The following is an 18,588-nucleotide window of genomic DNA, read 5'->3' on the forward strand; positions in this document are numbered from 1 at the left end:
AGTTCCCTGTGCTATACAGTAGGTCCCTGCTGTTTATCTATTTTATATATAGTAGTGTGTATCTGTTTACCCCAAACACCTAATTTATCCCTCCCCCTGGCTTTCCCCTTTGGTAACCATAAGTTTGTTTTCTGTGTCTGTGGGTCTATTTCTGTTTTGTAAATAAGTTTTATTTTAGATTCCACATATAAGCAATATCATATGATATTTGTCTTTTTTTTGTCTGACTTACTTCACTTAGTATGATAATCTCTAGGTCCATCCATGTTACTGCAAATTCCATTATTTCATTCTTCTTTATGGCTGTGTAATACTCCATTGTGTATATACCACATCTTCTTTATCCATTCAGCTGTGGATGGACACTTAGGTTGCTTCTATGTATTGACTATTGTAAATAGTGCTGCAGTGAACATTGGGGTGTGTGTATCTTTTCAAATTAGAATTTTCATGTCTCCAAATATATGCCCAAGAGGGGATTGCAGGATCATATGGTAACTCTATTTTTAGTTTTTTAAGGAACCTCCATACTCTTCTCCATAGTGGCTGCGCCAATGTACATTCCCACCAACAGTGTAGGAGGGTTCCCTTTTCTCCACACCCTCTCCAGCATTCATTATTTGTAGACTTTTTGATGATGGCCATTCTGACCACTGTGAAGTGGTACCTCACTGTAGTTTTGATTTTCATTTCTCTAATAATTAGCAGCACTGAGCATCTTTTCATGTGCCTATTGGCCATCTGTATGTCTTCTTTGGAGAAATGTCTATTTAGGTCTCCTGCCCATATTGTGCTTGGGTTGTTTGTTGTTTGTTTTTGTTTTTTATATTGAGCAGCACAAGCTGTTTGTATATTTTGGAAATTAAACCCTTGTCAGTCACATCGTTTGCAAATATTTTCTCCCATTCCATAGGTTGTCTTTTCATTTTGTTTATGGTTTCCTTTGCCATGCAAAAGCTTTTAAGTTTCATTAGGTCCCATTTGTTTATTTTTGCTTTTGTTTCCATTACTCTAGGAGAAGGATCCAAAAATAATATTGCTGCAATGTATGTCAAAGAGTGTTCTGCCTATGTTTTCCTCTAAGAGTTTTATAGTATTCAGTCTTACATTTAGGTCTTTAATCCATTTTGAGTTTATTTTTATACATGGTGTTAGAGAATGTTCTAATTTCACTCTTTTACATGTAGCTGTCCAGTTTTCCTAGCACCACTTGTTGAAGAGACTGTCTTTTCTCCATTGTATATTCTTACCTTGTTTGTCATAGATTAATTGACCATAAGTGTACAGATTTATTTCTGGGCTCTTTATTCTGTTCCATTGATCTATGTGTCTGTTTTTGTGCCAGTATCACACTGTTTCGATGACTGTAGCTTTGCAGTATAGTCTGAAGTCAGGGAGCATGATTCCTCCAGCTCCATTCTTCTTTCTCAAGATTGTTTTGGCTATTTGGGGTCTTTTGTGTTTCCATACAAATTAGAAAAATTTTTGTTCCAGTTCTGTGAAAAATGCCATTGGTAATTTGATAGGGATTGCATTGAATCTATAGATTGCCCTGGGTAGTATGGTCATTTTAACAGTATTGATTCTTCCAATCCAAGAACACAGTATATCTTTCCATCTGTTTGTGTGGTCTTCAATTTCTTTCATCAGCGTCCTATAGTTTTCAGAGTACAGGCCTTTTGCCTCCTTAGGTAGGTTTACTCCTAGGTATTTTATTCTTTTTGATATGATGGTAAATGGGATCTTTTCCTTAATTTCTCTTTCGGATATTTCATTGTTAGTGTCATATTCTTTTTCTATGTGTGGCCCCATCCCCATTCTTGCCCAAAGGAACCAAGTCACAGACACAGGGTGAAAACTTTATATTGTTGACTCCTCTCACAAGGTTATAATATCACCCTTTTCGGTTGTAGCCTTGGAAACCACATGCTGGAGAGGATGAAACACTGCAGAGGGAATGGCTGAGTCCAGGGCAGATCTTAACTTGCAGCCCTTGGTTCTGAGTTGAGCTCGCCCTATAAAATGAGGCTGAGAGCAGAACAAAGCTACGTATACCTCTCCTGAATGCACAAAATGGTTTAATTAAGGAAGTAATTTTTTTCTACCCATAAGGCCACCTCTACAAATAGACTCAAATCTGCATGCAAATGAAGCCATCTGGTTTATTGTTGTAAATAGCACCCAGCCATAGTAAACAATAGAAGCCTCATTACATAACTCAAAGAATACTCCAATTTTCTAACCTTTGGGTCACTAAAAATTTTCAGAGTAATTAGTCTCCTCAGAGCTAGTGCTTACATTGGAAAGTGCTTGCCGCTTTAACCAGAAGCTGTAGATACGCTTCTCGGTGCAGTTCCAGTGCTGGGCCATTTGGTGACTCTGGAGAAATTGCGGCGTTTGGGAGAGGATGGGAGCATCCACTGGCATCCAGGCCACACACCCCACTGAACCACACCCGGGAGAGCCACGCGCAGTCTTCTCCACGTCGAGCTAGTGCCAGCTCTTGCACCCACTGCTTTGTCACCTTTTCCTGATTACCTGTGTCCCCTCTGAGGAGGAAGGAAGGACAGCAGGGGCGGACACTTCGAGGTGCAGCCTCGTGCAGCTTCTCGTCCCCGTCTCTGCCCATTGTGTGTCTCTGATCACCTTCGTTCAAATGAACCTGTTTATAGTGTTTGGATAACTCTAGTTTCTTAGTTGCTCAGTCACTCCTTTCATCAGATTTTTATGCAATGGCTTCTCTACAAAACCCTCTATCACGGTGCCAGGGCTCAAGGAGAATTCTCGTTTGTGTGTCCTGAATGGACGTTTTTTTGAAGTCAGTAAGGAAACAAAGAAAGTGGGAGCGCACAGCCTTGAAAGCCAGTGAAAGGGGAGCAGAGGAGCGAGGAAAGAGGAGAACAGGACAGGAGGCAGCCGGGTGTGGGGCAGGGACGCGCCGGCAGCCGGAGGGCCCGGGCTTGTGGGTGGGCGTTGGGTCTGCCTGGGCTGTTCGCTGCCTCCCCTGCGGAGAAGTGGGCTCAGGAGACGCTCAGGGCGTCGGGTCACACGTCAAAAGAAGGGAGCTCCTCTCCCAGCCTCCCCGCTCCTTGGCCAAGCCCTGGACAGTGAGTGAACGTGACACCGAAGCCCCCCGTTTTGTGGTGGATAATACCGTGTGCTGAACAGTTATCTTGTGCTCAGTGCCCTGCTAAGCACATTTCATGAATGATGTGCTGTGATTCCCAACCATCTTTAAAAGAGGTTCCAATGTTATTCCGTTGTACAAATGAGGACACTGAGATTTAAGAAGATAAGAAATCTGTCCAGATTTGCCCAGTGGGTGAGGGTGATAGAGCCGGACTGTCTGATTCTGGAGCCTGCACGTGGACCGGCACATGGCAGCTTCACCAAGTAACAACAGACAGGCCAGCGCCACCCCCTGAGTTCACCTGCTGTGTTCCCTATGTCCCCCACACTGCATCCTCACCACCACCCAGAGGGAACCTCAGCGTATCACACATTCACTTGCTTCCTTGCTGACGGTACAAGAACGTCGGTAAGTCCAGACTGCTGATGGGCAGATGAAAGCTGAGGAATTCCACAAGGCTCGGGAATTGGAGTCACCAAAGGCTGGGGGAGGGGGAGGCTCAGAACAGGATTGGTTAAAAGTCTGCATAAACATCGATTAGAACCAACTTCACCTCCTCCCACACTCTGGTGACTGTACTATTCTAGCCACGTGGGAGGTGAAAGGTTTACACTCCAGACAGGAGGCACCAAAGAAGGTGGGGGGGAACTCCTTCATTAAAACAGAACAAAAACATGGAAATCTATGTAAGCATCCCGGAACACTGACCACCGCACGCATACACCTCATGAAACTGGAGGGCCCTTCTCTCAAGAAACTGAATGATCTGTGACCAAAAAATGAAAGGCCACAGATACTGACACTTGGGGGCCCTTCAACAGGACAGGGAGCTCTCCTCGTTGTGGTGAAGCCCACTGGCCAGCAAATCACCACCACTCCCAGACAAACACACACACGGGGCAGCCGGGCAGCTGTCTAGACCTTCACTGTTCAGTGTGAGTGCATAGGAAGACTCACCAGCCACTGAAGGTAATGTGAAGAGGGAGCCCGAACTAGCAGTGAGGCAGGAAAGGGGACCTCTGAAGAAATGGAGACAACGCAGAAGACAGAAGGACACTTTCAATAATTAAAAACATTCTCGGACAGGGTAAGATACTGCATCCAAAACTGAACAAAACCCACAACAGCCCGCTTTAAAAATGAGGACTGTCAGAGAACAAGAAATAATACTCGGAAATTTGAACTATGATTGCTGAAATAAAAAGACAGTAGCAGTGCTGGAAATAAAGCTGAAGGAATGTCCAAGGAAGTCGAACACAAAGAAAAAAGATCAAAATTAGGAATGCAAAGAGGCAAGAGAAAGACAGATAAATATAAAACTAACAGGTGCTTGAGAAAGGGGATTAGGAGAAACTATCAAAGTCCAGACCTGATGTGGGAAAAGATCCACATCAAGGCCATTGATGGTATGAACTTTCAATTAAGGGAGTTAAAGGAAAGATTCTCAAAGCTTCCAGAGAGGAAAAAATATGAGTAACGCACGAGAAGGAATTTTCCCTCGATCCTCTAGGGGTCCTGGCTGGGTTTACTTAACAGGAAAAAAGCATACAAATGTATTTAAGTTTTACATGATACAGGAACCTTCATGAGGAAATGAAGACCCAAAGAAATGGTTAAACCTCAGTGTTTTGCTGCTCCGTTAGATGAAGGCTAGAAAGTCATGGAAAGACGGGACAGGACAGAGTGTGAGCCGAGTGGAGGCAACCTTGCAAGGCCTGTTCCTCGGATGCCTCTCTGCCCCGTTCTCTTTGGGGGTGAGGATGCGCCTGTCCTCTGGGAAGGAGGGCACTTCACACGAGAGTCTCCTGTCCGAGGGAGCCCAGAAAGCCCTCCTGCACCTGGCATTCCCCGCATCACTTCAGCTGGAAATAATCAGTCTCCCAAGGTGCCGTATTTTGGGGTAGCACGTCCTGAACCCCATCAGTTATGTGAACGATGTAGTGATCAGAAAGCATTAGCTTTCTCAACAGCGACACTGAGAGCCTGAAGATAGTAGAGAAATGCCTTTTAAATTCCCTGGGGAAATAATTTTCTGGAGTGTCTCAATTACATGTGAAAGCAGAATAATGACTCTTCAGAAGAGCAGGGATTTAGGAAGTTGACTTCACACATCCCTTTTCTCAAGAAGCTACTTGAGAATGTGCTCCATGAAAATGAGGGTGTAGATCCAGAAAGAAGGGCCACCCAAAGTCAGAGAGACCCAGGAATTGGGAGGTTTAATACTGAAGAGGCACAAAAGGAAGCCCCTGCAATAAGGGCAAGAAGGCGGTCCCAGGCCATGAGAAGAACCAGCGTGGACAGTGGCAGAAGAATGAAGGGCTGTCACAGGATGCCCCATCCTGTCACAGGATGTCACAAAAATGTGACTGCTGGATTGCCTGATATATATGGAATGTCCGAGATTTTTGAGAAGAGCTTTTCAGGTGTGTTGGAGAATTTGTAAAGAATCCATGACAGATAGAAGGAAAACTAGGTAAATGAAAAAAAATAGGTAACTCGATTCTAGAGAAACAAAACATTATACACAAAAAGAAAACATAATTAGATTTCACTACTTAGCTCATTAGTGAATAATACTTAAATAGTCCTAAAAATATAAATATTGAATTTCAGCATACCCCCAAATCTGTGATTTTGCTATTTGGGGAGAATATGGAGAAAGGAAATAGGGAGGTGGGCTTGTAAAAATGCTCGGTTCTCATCTGGCATCCAGGAAAGTCAGTAGAGACTATTTAAAATGCATATATATTGGGCTTCCCTGGTGGCGCAGTGGTTGAGAATCCGCCTGCCAATGCAGGGGACACGGGTTCAAGCCCTGGTCTGGGAAGATCCCACATGCCGCGGAGCAACTAGGCCCGTGAGCCACAACTACTGAGCCTGCGCGTCTGGAGCCTGTGCTCCGCAACAAGAGAGGCCGCGATAGTGAGAGGCCCGCGCACCGCGATGAAGAGTGGCCCCCGCTCGCCACAACTAGAGAAAGCCCTCGCACAGAAACGAAGACCCAACACAGCCAAAAATAAATAAATTAATTAAAAATAAAATGCATATATTAATAAATATCTACGCAGGTAGATTTTAGAAATACAAGGATACAAAAAGAATTGTCACTAAGAAATTGGGTTTGCTCGGGGGAGGGTGGAGCAGGGAACAGCATTTTTCTGTATCCCTTCTAGCACCACTTGACTTTTAAAACCATGTACATGTAATACAATGTTAGAAATTAAAATTAGGCTTAAAATTAATTGCTGCCCATCAAAAAAAATCCTTAGAAATTTTGAAGTCAGAATCCCATGCTAAATTATCACTGGTGAGATTAAAGTAATTGCCTGTTAAAGAATTTGGATGAGTGCACGATACTGCATTTTCTACGAATGACTGAGGTTTGAAGTGCTGGTGGGTGTCAGCAAGGCCGGGTTCGCTGCCCAGCCCTACTCTCCTGCACCAGCTGAAGGTACCTCTCTGATTCATCTGCCCACCCGAGATGAGTCCAGGCCTTGCCCAGAGGTACTTTAAAAGCTTCTCACATGACCAACTGGTTTTCAAGCTGGTAGAACCATCAACCTCACCCCAACTGTTTTGCCAGCCTTTGCTGACCATTGCCTCTGCCCTGGGCTGGGTCCCTCACCCTTTTCCACCTGCCTTGTTGTTCTGTTACTGTGGACTGGCCCCTCCCATCTCAGATGTTTACTTCTGTTCTGCTTCGCACTTTCCCTCTCAGTTTCCATCCTTGCCCGCTCTGCCTGTACACGCTGGCCGTCCTGCCACCTGCTGTGGCACCATGCTTGCCATCCAGCGACTCTCGTTCCCAACTTAGTGTGCTCGTCCAGTGTCACTTGACCCTTGCAGTGCTGACCTTGAGAGCAAGTACAAATTTTAACCATTTCAACAACCTTAAGGTTATAAGCCCATCAGTCTTGCAAATGCGTGGCATCGTTCAATAAGGTCTATAGGGAATAATAGGAATTAAGTCATGGATAAAGAAAATTATGGGGTGCTAGCAGGGGCTGTTGTCCAGTTATAGTAGGTGCTAAAGCAGCATTATCTTTTATTTATATTTATTTAATATCTTTAATACTCAGGTTACTATAAAGTAGATTTTTGTCCCATGAGGACTTTGCATATGGAGTGGAATTGGATATAACTTATCCAACTGTTTCATTTATCCATTGATTTAATAATTATTTATTGAGTACTTAATATGTTCTGGAGCTAAAGGTTGCAGAGATGAAATGGTTTTCTCCCAGCTTTCAAGGAGCTTACGGTCAGCTGGGAGCAATATAAACAAACAGTAATAATGCTATAAGCTCCTTGCATCAGGCGGTGCAATGAGCACTAGGAAAAGCACTCACGTTATTTTGTTATAACCAGAAATCCTGGAGACTGGGCCACAGACTCACCAGAACAGGCCTCACAGAAGTTCATCAGGGTCTGGAACAGCGGCACCCAAACTTTCTTATTCTGCCCCCGCTCACTAAAGCCTTTAAGCTCACATCCCAACAAGCTTACTTGTGAATTCTCTCCATGCTCCACTGTACTCATATACTATGTACAGTATCAAGTATGACTAAAGTGAATATTTCAAATGGTGAGGTTTTTAAAAATCTAAATAGACTTTCTGGTCCCCTCCACTTGTGCCCCAGTGACTCTCCCCAGCGTGGATACCTCAGCTGCCACCATCAGTCAGGTCCAGGTAGCGTCCTCACTGTTGCTGGCCAAGAATCTGGACTTAGTCAATTCATCCAGAGACTGGGGACAGCCCACAAGCGACGACTCCAGAGATGTCATGTGGTCATCCAGACATTCCGGAATGATGACTGATAACCACCATTTGTACAAGGCGTAATTCCCTGTGAATATATTCATTCCAGAGACCAAATTAATTCAGAGTTGCTTAGTGAGCATAGAATGAGAGCTAATGGAACTGTGGTCTGCAGGGATATTTCAGCAAATGAGAATAACGGATTGAACTGTCCTTCTCCTCTCTGGGGATATTTCTGTCTGAATAACCAGTGCCGGACCTCAAATAAATACTGACATATTTTACTTTTAGCTTTCCTTTTTTCTAGAATCATTTTAGACAACTGCCCTTCTGTTAATACATCACCACCTCAGAAAGTAAGAATGCATTTGATTGGATTGAAACTTTAAAATGTTAATTACATCTATGTCCTGGGGATACAGCCTAAACAGACGGAATTGCTTTGCCTTCAGGTTGAAACGTGGCTGGGGACTGATCCTTGCCGGCTCCTAGGTTGCTAAAAGGCTCTCTCACCCATTAGGCGAGCTGAATCCTGCCAGCCCTGGGGACTCTTCATTCCGTCCTAGAACTCTGATTGGTGACAGGGTAGCAACTTTAGCTCTTATCTGAGAGACCTTCATTTTCAGCCAGCTGGGAGAGGTGACTTTACTCCTCTCACCAGACTTGAAGCCAGATCTTGAGCTGGGAAGAGTGCTCAGAGCTCAGGTGATAGAAACTTAAACCACGGTTAAGATTCTTTCTTTTCAGGTATTTTTCTAACCAATATCATATCACATCCTTCTTCCCAAGAGGAAACCAGTCTATTTTTCTCCTACTGAAAGCTATGATATTGCAGTTTTTTAAAAAAGAGCTTGAAACTGCACTAAGACTTTTGGGACACCTTCAACAGTGGACTCCACCACCACTGGTTTTACCTTAATGGAGACGTTTACAAACATACTTTGCACTGACTGACTGCTTATATTGGGTTGGCCAAAAAGTTCATTTGGGTTTTTCCGTAAGATGTTATGGAATTAATTAAATGAGGATACTTTAATATCTCATAATATAGCAACATTATATATTTAATTTGAACTTATGGCATAAGCATAGCAGCACCAACGCGAAGTTAACTCTATTTAAGAATAGCAGTTGAACTTATTGCCTGTATGCATTATTTGCATAAAAGGAAGGAAAAAATATTGTAGATAGAAACTAACAGAGTAAATGTAGTTGATTCATTGTGTTCTTTGAAGGAAAGATATGGCAAAATCAACTTTTAAAAAAACATGTATTTTAGATGTTAAAAGAACATTTTCCACAGGCAGTTTACTGATCTAGTAGGCTTTCATTCAGCAACTCATGAATCAGGCAGCCTCCAGTCTAGCAGAGAGAAAGGAGCTCCAAAGAGCTGTACAAGGAGAGATGTTTACAGACCGAAGGGAGCAGGAACAAGGAAGTTACACTGACCGTGTGCTGGTGCTTGAAGCAGGGTTGCTCCGCTTACACGAGCAGAGGGAAGGCTTGGAGCGTCAGGTACCTTGAGCCGAGCAGGCAAGTGCTGACTGGGTGGCCTGGGCCTTCCTCCTCTGGGTGAGCGGAGCACAGAAACTCAGTTAAGTTTTGCTTTGCTGACCTGGGGCTTAGCAAGAGTGACTCCATTTTGGATCTCACCTGGTGACTTTAACATGGGTTTAGTATTAAAGGTAAAGGCTTTAGTAACTGTTTTAAAGCATATCCATGTATTTCGGTCCCTAGCTGTGCTGGCAAACGTACTCAGAAATGTGCACATTCTGAAGGAATCTCTCCCCTGGAGATAAAGTCTGGAGTAAGCTCTTGGTATCATATTAAATTCTTGGTCCATCTGTTCTGATGGAATGTGAGTCCTCCAGTTTGGTGCTTGTATTTTGTCCTGTGAACTGCCTTTCTCCTGGGGCCACTGGCTACTACCAGGCAATGAGTAGCGAGGGGGGCGGGTACAACCGTGTCTACCCCATGAGTTCAGGGCAGAGGCTGATTGTGAGCGCTCAGGCGGGCTCAGCTCAGCAGTCCCGCCCCCCAAAACACCCACAGGTCAGAGTGTCCCCTGGAGTCCCCAGGGAGGAAGGGGCTGGGGAGGAGACACTCCCTTGACAGCAGCTCGCCGCTGGGGTTTGGAGCAGGAGGGGTGGGGAGATGACTGGCCAGTCACCCCGCCTCTTTCCTCAGCTCCTGGCTCCGCAGGGCTTCTGCGCCTGCCGCGGCTGTACTCCTGCTGCGCCTGTCCCTGGTGTCTGAGTGGCTGCTGGCCGGAAGCAGGCACGGGTCACTCCAGGCAAAGGCAGATGAGAAGCAGGGGCAGAATACCAAAGACCCCCTTCCGGGTGTGTCCCTCTAGGTCGAGTCTGGGCGCTTCTTGCGTCGAACATAAGCCTGAGTTCAAACCAGCCACACCCACCCACCGCGTGAAACCAGGGGCCTCTCTCCATTTTCTCCTCTTCTTATACGCCTGAGAGCCCCTCCAGGACTGCTCTTAGTAGGATTTATCAGTCCTTAATCAAATATTTTATATACATACCCACATATAACTTTTGGAAAGTCAAGATATGTTTGTGGGGATCTTGTGCAATGTTGTTCAGCAGGCAGAGAAGAAACAAGGGCTACTGTCAGTGGAAATGTATTAAAACTCAGAAAATGCATACCTTTTATATCACTGCCATGATCAAGTGTAAATTACCCTGTTTTCTTTCTTTGCTCCTTTCACAGGGAATTACTGGAATGCTGCCTCTTTCCCAAACCCATCATCCTACCTGCACTTCTCTACTTTCCAAGGGGAAACCAGCGCGGACATCTCTTTCTACTTCAAAACATTAATCCCCCGGGGAGTGTTTCTTGAAAATCTGGGGAACACGGATTTTATCAAACTCGAACTGAAATGTGAGTATAAATTCTTTGTCAGCTCCTCAATAGCTACTCTTGTCACTTCGAGCTGATCTTCACCCTGATGGTGTAATTTCGTTGGCTTCACATATCAATGGCTTCCTTTGTTCCGAAAACAGCGCTAGATGGTAGATGCACAACTTGAGAAAGACCTAGGTTCCTGTGCTCAGATTGCTCACCGGGAAGCAGACACAGACAGAGCTTCCCACAGTGCTGTTCAGGGAGGATGAGGGAGAATAAATTGCCCTGATAACATGGGAGAAGAATGTGTATTTTTTTCTTATTGAAGTATAGCTAATTTACAATGTTGTGTTAGTTTCAAGTGTACAGCAAAGTGATTCAGTTTGTATATATAACTTTTCAGATTATTTTCCATTATAGGTTATTACAAAATATTCAATATAGTTCCCTGTGCTATACAGTAGGTTCTTGTTGTTTACCTATTTTATATATGGTAGTATGTATATATTAATCCAAACTCCTAATTTATCCCTACTCCCGCCTTTCCCCTTTGGTAACCCTAAATTTGTTTTCTAGGTTTGTGAGTCTATTTCTGTTTTGTAAATAAGTTCACATGTGTAATTTTTTTAGAGTCCACATATCAGTGACATCATATGATGTTTGTCTTTCTCTGACTTACTTCACTTAGTATGATAATCTTGAAGTCCATCCATGTTGCTGCAAATGGCATTATTCCATTCTTTTTATGGCTGAGTAGTATTCCATTGTATACATATACCACATTTTCTTTATCCATTCATCTGCCCATGGACATTTAGGTTGCTTCCATGTCTTGCCTATTGTAAATAGTGCTGCTGTGAACATTGGGACGCATGTAACTTTTTGAATTAGAATTATGTGCCGAGGAATGGGATTGCAGGATCATATAGTAACCCTATTTTTAGTTTTTTAGGGAATCTCAATACTGTTCTACCTGGTGGCTCTGCCAACTTACATTCCCACCAGTAATGTAGGAGGGTTCCCTTTTCTCCACACCCTCTCCAGCATTTATTATTTGTAGACTTTTTAATGATGGCCAGTCTGACTGGTGTGAAGAATGTGTTTATTTTCCAAGGACACAGGGTTAAGAGTAGACAGAGGATTGGTAAATATCAAGAATAAGGAATAAGAGAGTGAGGGTAACAACACAAAGGGAAATAGGAATAATCAGAATTAACATCTGTGGGAGTTCAAGGAGCAGCCTGTGTTGTGCTATGGAACTTTGAGTCTGCAGCTTTGCAGAAGAGGCCACACATCCACCCACCCTATAAAGGTTTGAGTTCTGGTTGATCTCGCCAAGGGCACAGAAACTAACAGAATCTGAGCAAGAGCCAATGCTGCCCTGTCCGTGGAAGGCAGGGGGTCACTGGATCTGAGAAGGGCAATTCTCATGGTACCGGGGCCCTTTTATCCTTGGGGCATAGGTGCAGCTTCAGGAATTTATGTCCACAAACTTCCAGGTTTGATGAACATTTGCATACACCATGCTCTCCTGTTCAGACCCAGATGGAATCAGCAGAGGAACAGACAGGACCAGGAAGGGGAAGCAAGTCTGTGCCCACCTGTTGCTCCATGAAAACTCCTCGGTGCCCTCTCCCCACATCAGAGTGTCTTTCTTCCTAGTCTGTGCTCTTTATCCAAGTGCCTGTGATACTGGGTCTGGTCTGAGGAAGATCCGAAAGCTATTTTCCAGAAATATCTGATGGAATATTTTTCTCCTTTTGTAGTTATAATTATGCAACATGGTCTTTGAAAACTGGAATCTCAGGTCACTGTCTTTCTGCTGAAATCCTATGGGATTCTTTTCATTAAATGGTGGACTGTGGTACGGCAGGAAGTGCGTGCACTTCGGAATTCTCATTCTCCTGTTGAAATCCAAGTTCTTGTGTAAATTGCTTAATCTGCTTAAATCTCAATTTCCTAATCTGTGAAATGGGGATGGTGAGTTGTGGAGGTTGTTAGGACGCTAGGGTGTAGCCAGTCATGAAGCATTTATTTCAGTGTCTAGTCGTTGCTGTCTATTATCTTCTTCCCAAGAAAGCTCATTACAGATCTAATGTGAACGAGATCCAATTGAAAGGAAGACTGAGAATATTCTAGCCTTAGAAATAAATAGAAATCCACTCTTTTCATGAATTATGGATTGGAATTATTTATAAGGGATTTTCACTTTCCACAGCAAATTAATTGAATCAAACTGTTTTCTGACTTACACAGAGTTGGATTGTGTTTTAGAAATAACTCATGGCAAAAAAAGGAAAATTGACAATTCCATACCTGAGTAATTCTATAAGCTCCTATAAAATTACTATAAAATTCACCATGCCCTTGTTTTCTATCCCCATGTTTTGTAAAACCAGGCCTGGGTTGTAAGAAGACAAACGAAGTAAGAGCAGACATTTCTACTTAGAAAGAGCAGACATTTCTACTTAGCACCTGCAGAATAGAATTGCACTTATTTATAATTACAAAAAACCTTCATAGATGTTTTCAAGTTTTCCAAGTCTTTCCATGATACGAAAACTCTGTGACAGAGGGTGAGGTATGGTCTTGTTTTGTCATACAGCTCTTTTCTTCACATAGTTTACCTTTGGTAAAGAGGTATGGGATATTCAAGGCACGGATTAGAGGCTGGCTTCTCCTCGGGGTTCTCTAGACCTTCTAAAATTACTAAGGGTGGAAATACCTTTGATAAGATCCCCCAAACGGCGGAGATACCAAATGTCCATCATTATATAGCATCTCCATTCAGGTTCAAAGGAATTTATGGGATGAAAAAAGGCCCGTTTCTCTATTTGAGCAAAACTTCTTCAAAGTATACAAGAAGTGATGCTTTCATGAAGAACATGGAGAAAAAAATGATTGAGGCTTCCTTCTGCCCATTTATCACATTTCTCCAGACTCTTCTCTGCAGGATCCACGGGGCAGTGGGTAGAGATGGAGAATTCTCGCAGGCCCATCTCTGTCTTCCACTGATGAGTCACTGCAAACCTAATGGGTCTTGAAGTCAAACTCTTAAAAAGTGTCTCTACTCTTTTTTCCCGTTTAACTTGCAAGGCTTTCTGATCTCTTTCTGGTAGGAATTCAAATTTTGTTTCTCTACATGTGTCTCAAAGGAATTTTATCACAGTTCATGCCTACATAGTGGTTTCCAGAACAACATTTCTGCTAACTAACGACACTGTGCCCTTCTGTCAGAAGTGGGAGATTCTTGACTCTAAGAGCAGTGAGTCAGTTGCGCTAAGTTGATGCGATACCATCAGCATCTTAATGTGCAAAAGTAAAAACGCAGATAGGATAAAGTAAGAGTGCTGTTACTCACTAACATACTCTAAAGGTAAAATTTTCAGGCTGTATTTCATTTATTTACTATCTGTATTTTTTCATTCATTCAGTGAATATTTACTGAGTACCTACCATGTCCCAGATGCTGTGCTAGGTCAAACATAGTTAAGTCAAGCATGGTTTCTTTCCCTCAAAGATCTTTCTGTTTGTTTTGGAAAGCAACGAAGTAAATCAGTAGTTATAATAACAATAAAAATAGCTCAGCTTTGTTCAGACTCCAACACTGTTCCAGGGATTTTACATAGAGCATCTCACTTCATTTCCTAACCACCCTTCGGACTGGGCAGTACCATTAGCATCTGTACTTTACGGGGAAACTAAGGCACAGGGCGTGTAAGTTGCCTGGCCAAGGTCACACAGTGAGGAAGTGGCAGCGCTGGTGTTTGACCCCAAACATTTTTTGTCTGTCCCGAGTCATTGCTGTTAACACCAAACTGCACTGCCTCTCAAAACAGACATTGAGAGAGGTGGCTGAGCGCACCAGGGCGGGGGGCGGATTTACACCCGACTGGGGTGACAAGGGTGCTTCCCAGAGAGTGTAACTTTAATTAAATTTTGATGGACAAGCAGGAGGCAGGAAGGTGAAGAAGGTGGAGGAAGAAGGGAGATCAGGAAAGGAAAAACATTATAGGAGGAGAACATCGGTGAGTGAAGGTACGGGGACTGAACCCAAGGGCTCCAGAGGAGACAGTTCAGCAGGGCACCCAGTGCACACCCAGAGCCGCAGCTAGAAGGGCAGGCAGTGGTCAGACCACTAACATGTGCTCCGGGCTGGGGCGGAGTTGGCTTGTCTCGACCCTGAAAGTTATGGTGAGCAGGGACGTAACATGCTCAGACTTGCATTCACCAGAGAAAAGATGGAAAAGCCAGAGAAGAGGCGGTAGGGGCTGGTGTGAAGATGGTGGCAGAGTGAATGGGAGCTGGGGAAGATGACAACGAAGGGTTATAGATGCAGGAGATGCTTAGGAGAGAGATTCCACAGATTCTAACAAAATGGTTGTATGGGTGAAGTGAGAGGGAAGGTTCTAGAATGAAGCCAACATTTGGTTGTGATGGTTTTGATGATTGTGTGAGTAGAACAACTTTCACTAAGGAGTGTGGCATTGGAGGCAAAATGCAAACTGCATTTTGGATACTTTGAGTTTGAGCGTCTGCTGGATATAGGAGTGTCTATCCAAGTGGACACATCTAGAGGGTGCTGTATATACAAGTCTGGAGCCCAGCAGAGCGCTCTGAGTTAGAAACACACAATTTGAGCATCATCGTCACCTAGAGAATCATTAGGAAATAAGTATTGGGTGCCCCCAGCATGGATGAGATTGCCCAAGACAAATGTGCAGAGAGAGGAAAGGAGATGTCCAAGAATGAAAACCACACTTAAAACCACAAGAAAAGTAGCTTGCAGAAGGCTGCCAGAGAAGTGGGAAGACAGTGATATCCCAGGGATCAAATAAAGAAAGAATTTCAAAAATAAAAAATGTGTTTGATACCACTGAACTGAGAGGTCACTAAAATAAGAACATAAAGGGCTCATCAGCTTTCACATGTAGAGGTCACTGTCAAAATGTAAGACAGTGTCTGCAGTGAGTGGAGGTGGATACGGAGATCAAGGGATGGTGGTTTTGTTTATTGTTCTTGTTGTTGTAAGTGGTAGGGACTTGAGCACCCATGTATATTAAAGAGGAAAATCCAGTAAAGAAAAAGACGTTGGAGATACGGGAGAGAAGGGACTGGCTGAAGAAGTGAGGTCCCCAAGGAAGCGGGAATGAGTGAGACCCAGAATTAGAACATCTGAACGGGCTGAGAGATGCAGATCAACGTAAGAAGGAGAGCATAAACCATGGGCAAGTAGGTCCATTTCCAAATCAGAAATTACTTTTGATTCTGTTGTTTTGTTTGCTTATTTTTTGTTAGTTATTTCTGAGATGGCAGAGGAATCGTTCTTTAAAAAATATTCCCTAACAACCATAGGTTTACCCATTTATTTTTTCAGAGTTCCCCGTAGGGAACAGCTTGACTTCTCTGCATCCCTTTTCTGGCCAAGATAGTCCCATCTTGACCATGACCATGGTCCCATCATCAGGCCACCTCTCACTGAGCACCTGCTGTGTCAGAGGCACTAGGGTGGATCCTGGAGATTCCGAGGTGAAGACAAGAGAACCGAACACCCTCACCTACGGAAGGAGACAAACACATTAATAGCAGTATGGATGCATAACTTTAATTGAGAATTTCCTAAGGGCCAGGTACTGTTCTAAAGCTTTTACAGGTACCAACATTTTTAGGTTTCATGACAAGTTTTATCCACATTTGACAGATAAGGAAACTGGGACACACAGGTTATAGAGCTGATTTCAGATATTGTGCTCATGATCATTAAAATACAATAAATAAATTACAAGGGTAGGCATAAGATATTGTAAATGTCCAGAGGAGAGATACATAACCCAACCTGGGAATGAAGAGGAAGATGAGGTGATACCTGAGTTGGGTCATTGAGAACAGGCAAAGAAGTTAGCTAGATGAAGAAGTAGGGGAAAGAATTCTAGCAGGAGGGGGCAATGCAAACGAAAGCATAAGGATGGTGGGGGGACTTCCCCTGGTGGCACAGTGGTTAAGAATCCGCCTGCCAATGCAGGGGACACGGGTTCGATCCCTGGTCCGGGAAGATCCCACATGCCGCCAAGCAACTAAGCCCACGCGCCACAACTACTGAGCCTGCGCTCTAGAGCCCGTAAGCCACAACTACTGAGCCCACAAGCCACAACTACTGAGCCCGCTCGCCACAACTACTGAAACCTGCGTGCTCTAGGTCCCGCGTGCCGCAACTACTGAGCCTGCATGCTGCAACTACTAAAGCCCGCATGCCTAGAGCCTGTGCTCCACAGCAAGAGAAGCCACCACAGTGAGAAAATGCTACGGTCACTGCAATGTTACCGTGCAATGTTACCGTGCACTGCAATGAAGAGTAGCCCCCGCTCGCTGCAACTAGAGAAAGCCCGCGTGCAGCAACGAAAACCCAATGCAGCCAAAAATAAATAAAATTTTTTTTAAAAAAGCATAAGGATGGGGAACCTGATGGGTGCTCAGGAGCTACAACAGTTGGTATTGTTAGAGTAGGAAGTACGACATGGGTAGTGGAGATTTTTTTAGGCAAGTCTCAGATATGATTCTAAATATACAGCGATCTAAATATTTCAACCAATAGTTACTGAGTACCTGCTACGTATGTGCCAAAGAGGAACTCAAGAAGAATAAGACGTGTCCCCATCCCAGAGTCCCACACAATCTAGTGGGAGAGACTAGCATATGAAACAATATTTTGGATAAGATGAAATAAATATTAGAGCAATACACTGTGGTGACCCAGATGAGGCAATAATTACTTCTGACTGGAGAATAAGAAAGGGTTCTTTGGAGATTATATCATTTTAACTGAGCCTCAAAATAAATGGGAAAGAACATTTTAGGCTCTGGATGCCAAAGGAAGAAACTACAGTGTAGATGCATGGCTATATCGCAGATGTGTGAGGTGCGTGGTCCATTGGCGTGGCAAGGGCTGTGGAACGCTGTGCACCGTGGTATCTCCAGGGCCACAACACTGCCTGGCACATGGAGGTGCCGAGTAAGCATTTGTTGAGAGAATGAAATGAATGAATGAGGTGCTGGTCTAATGGAGAACTATGGACAATCTAGGTGGAAAAGGAGATCACCATGATCAGGGGGCCGGTGATCAAAATGATGACACACTGAAAGGTGGAAGGACAGATCATGGTTGGTGAAATTTTGGAATTCAAGATTTCACAGAAGAGCAGTTTGGGTGGTAAGAAGGTCTACGATGCATTGTCTGGCCATGCACGTGGGCTTCCGGGTTGTATGAAAAGGCTATGGAGAAAGTCAGGGAACTGGAGGCCAGTGTTGGCTGTCATCCCCATCACTGCTGAGGTCCCTAGTAGCCATGGCAAGGGGCGCAGTGGACAGGGAGCCTGTGAGCCAAGCGTTACAGTCCTCGGGTTCAGCGATGGCAGCAATAAGCATGGGAGAGGGAACGTCACAGGAGGACACGTTGCTGAGTGAAGGCTCTGGTGCCATAGAACAGAAGAAGCGCTGAGGTCAAGGGTACTCCCAGCTGCCCTCCTGACCCCAAGACATGGGCCCCTGGGGAAGGGTGTTGCATGGCTGATGGGTAGGTCTTCCTCAAGGTGAACTGTAATCCGAGGAAGTATTTGGAAGTGTTTGATGATAAATAGTGACCGTAGCATTTTCATTTTTGTTTAACAATTTAAAAGAGCTTACACAGTGGGAAGTTTTTGAAGGGGATGTTCACTGCCTAGGAAACATGCAGGAGAAGCAACCAGAAACTGTTGCAATACCTTAGCATAAGCTTCCGTGTTGACAGAGCTTGAGCTTTTTCAGATATCCAGATGACATGGAGAACATATTTGCATTTAACGCA

General features: G+C 44.0%; 1 protein-coding gene across 3 annotated transcripts in view; it reads left to right on the top strand.

Annotated features, from left to right (window-relative positions):
- The window catches only part of CNTNAP2 (contactin associated protein 2), a 2,064,732-nt gene that overhangs the window by 1,788,344 nt on the left and 257,800 nt on the right, over window positions 1-18,588 (top strand). For all 3 annotated transcript variants that reach the window (XM_082473843.1, XM_082473842.1, XM_082473844.1), the window contains one exon: window positions 10,614-10,784. In XM_082473843.1, coding sequence (XP_082329969.1) covers window positions 10,614-10,784 — 171 coding nt within the window. The remainder of the gene's footprint in view (window positions 1-10,613; window positions 10,785-18,588) is intronic.

Source organism: Balaenoptera physalus, assembly GCF_965194825.1.
Source record: "Balaenoptera physalus genome assembly, chromosome: 8".
NCBI lineage: Eukaryota > Metazoa > Chordata > Mammalia > Artiodactyla > Balaenopteridae > Balaenoptera > Balaenoptera physalus.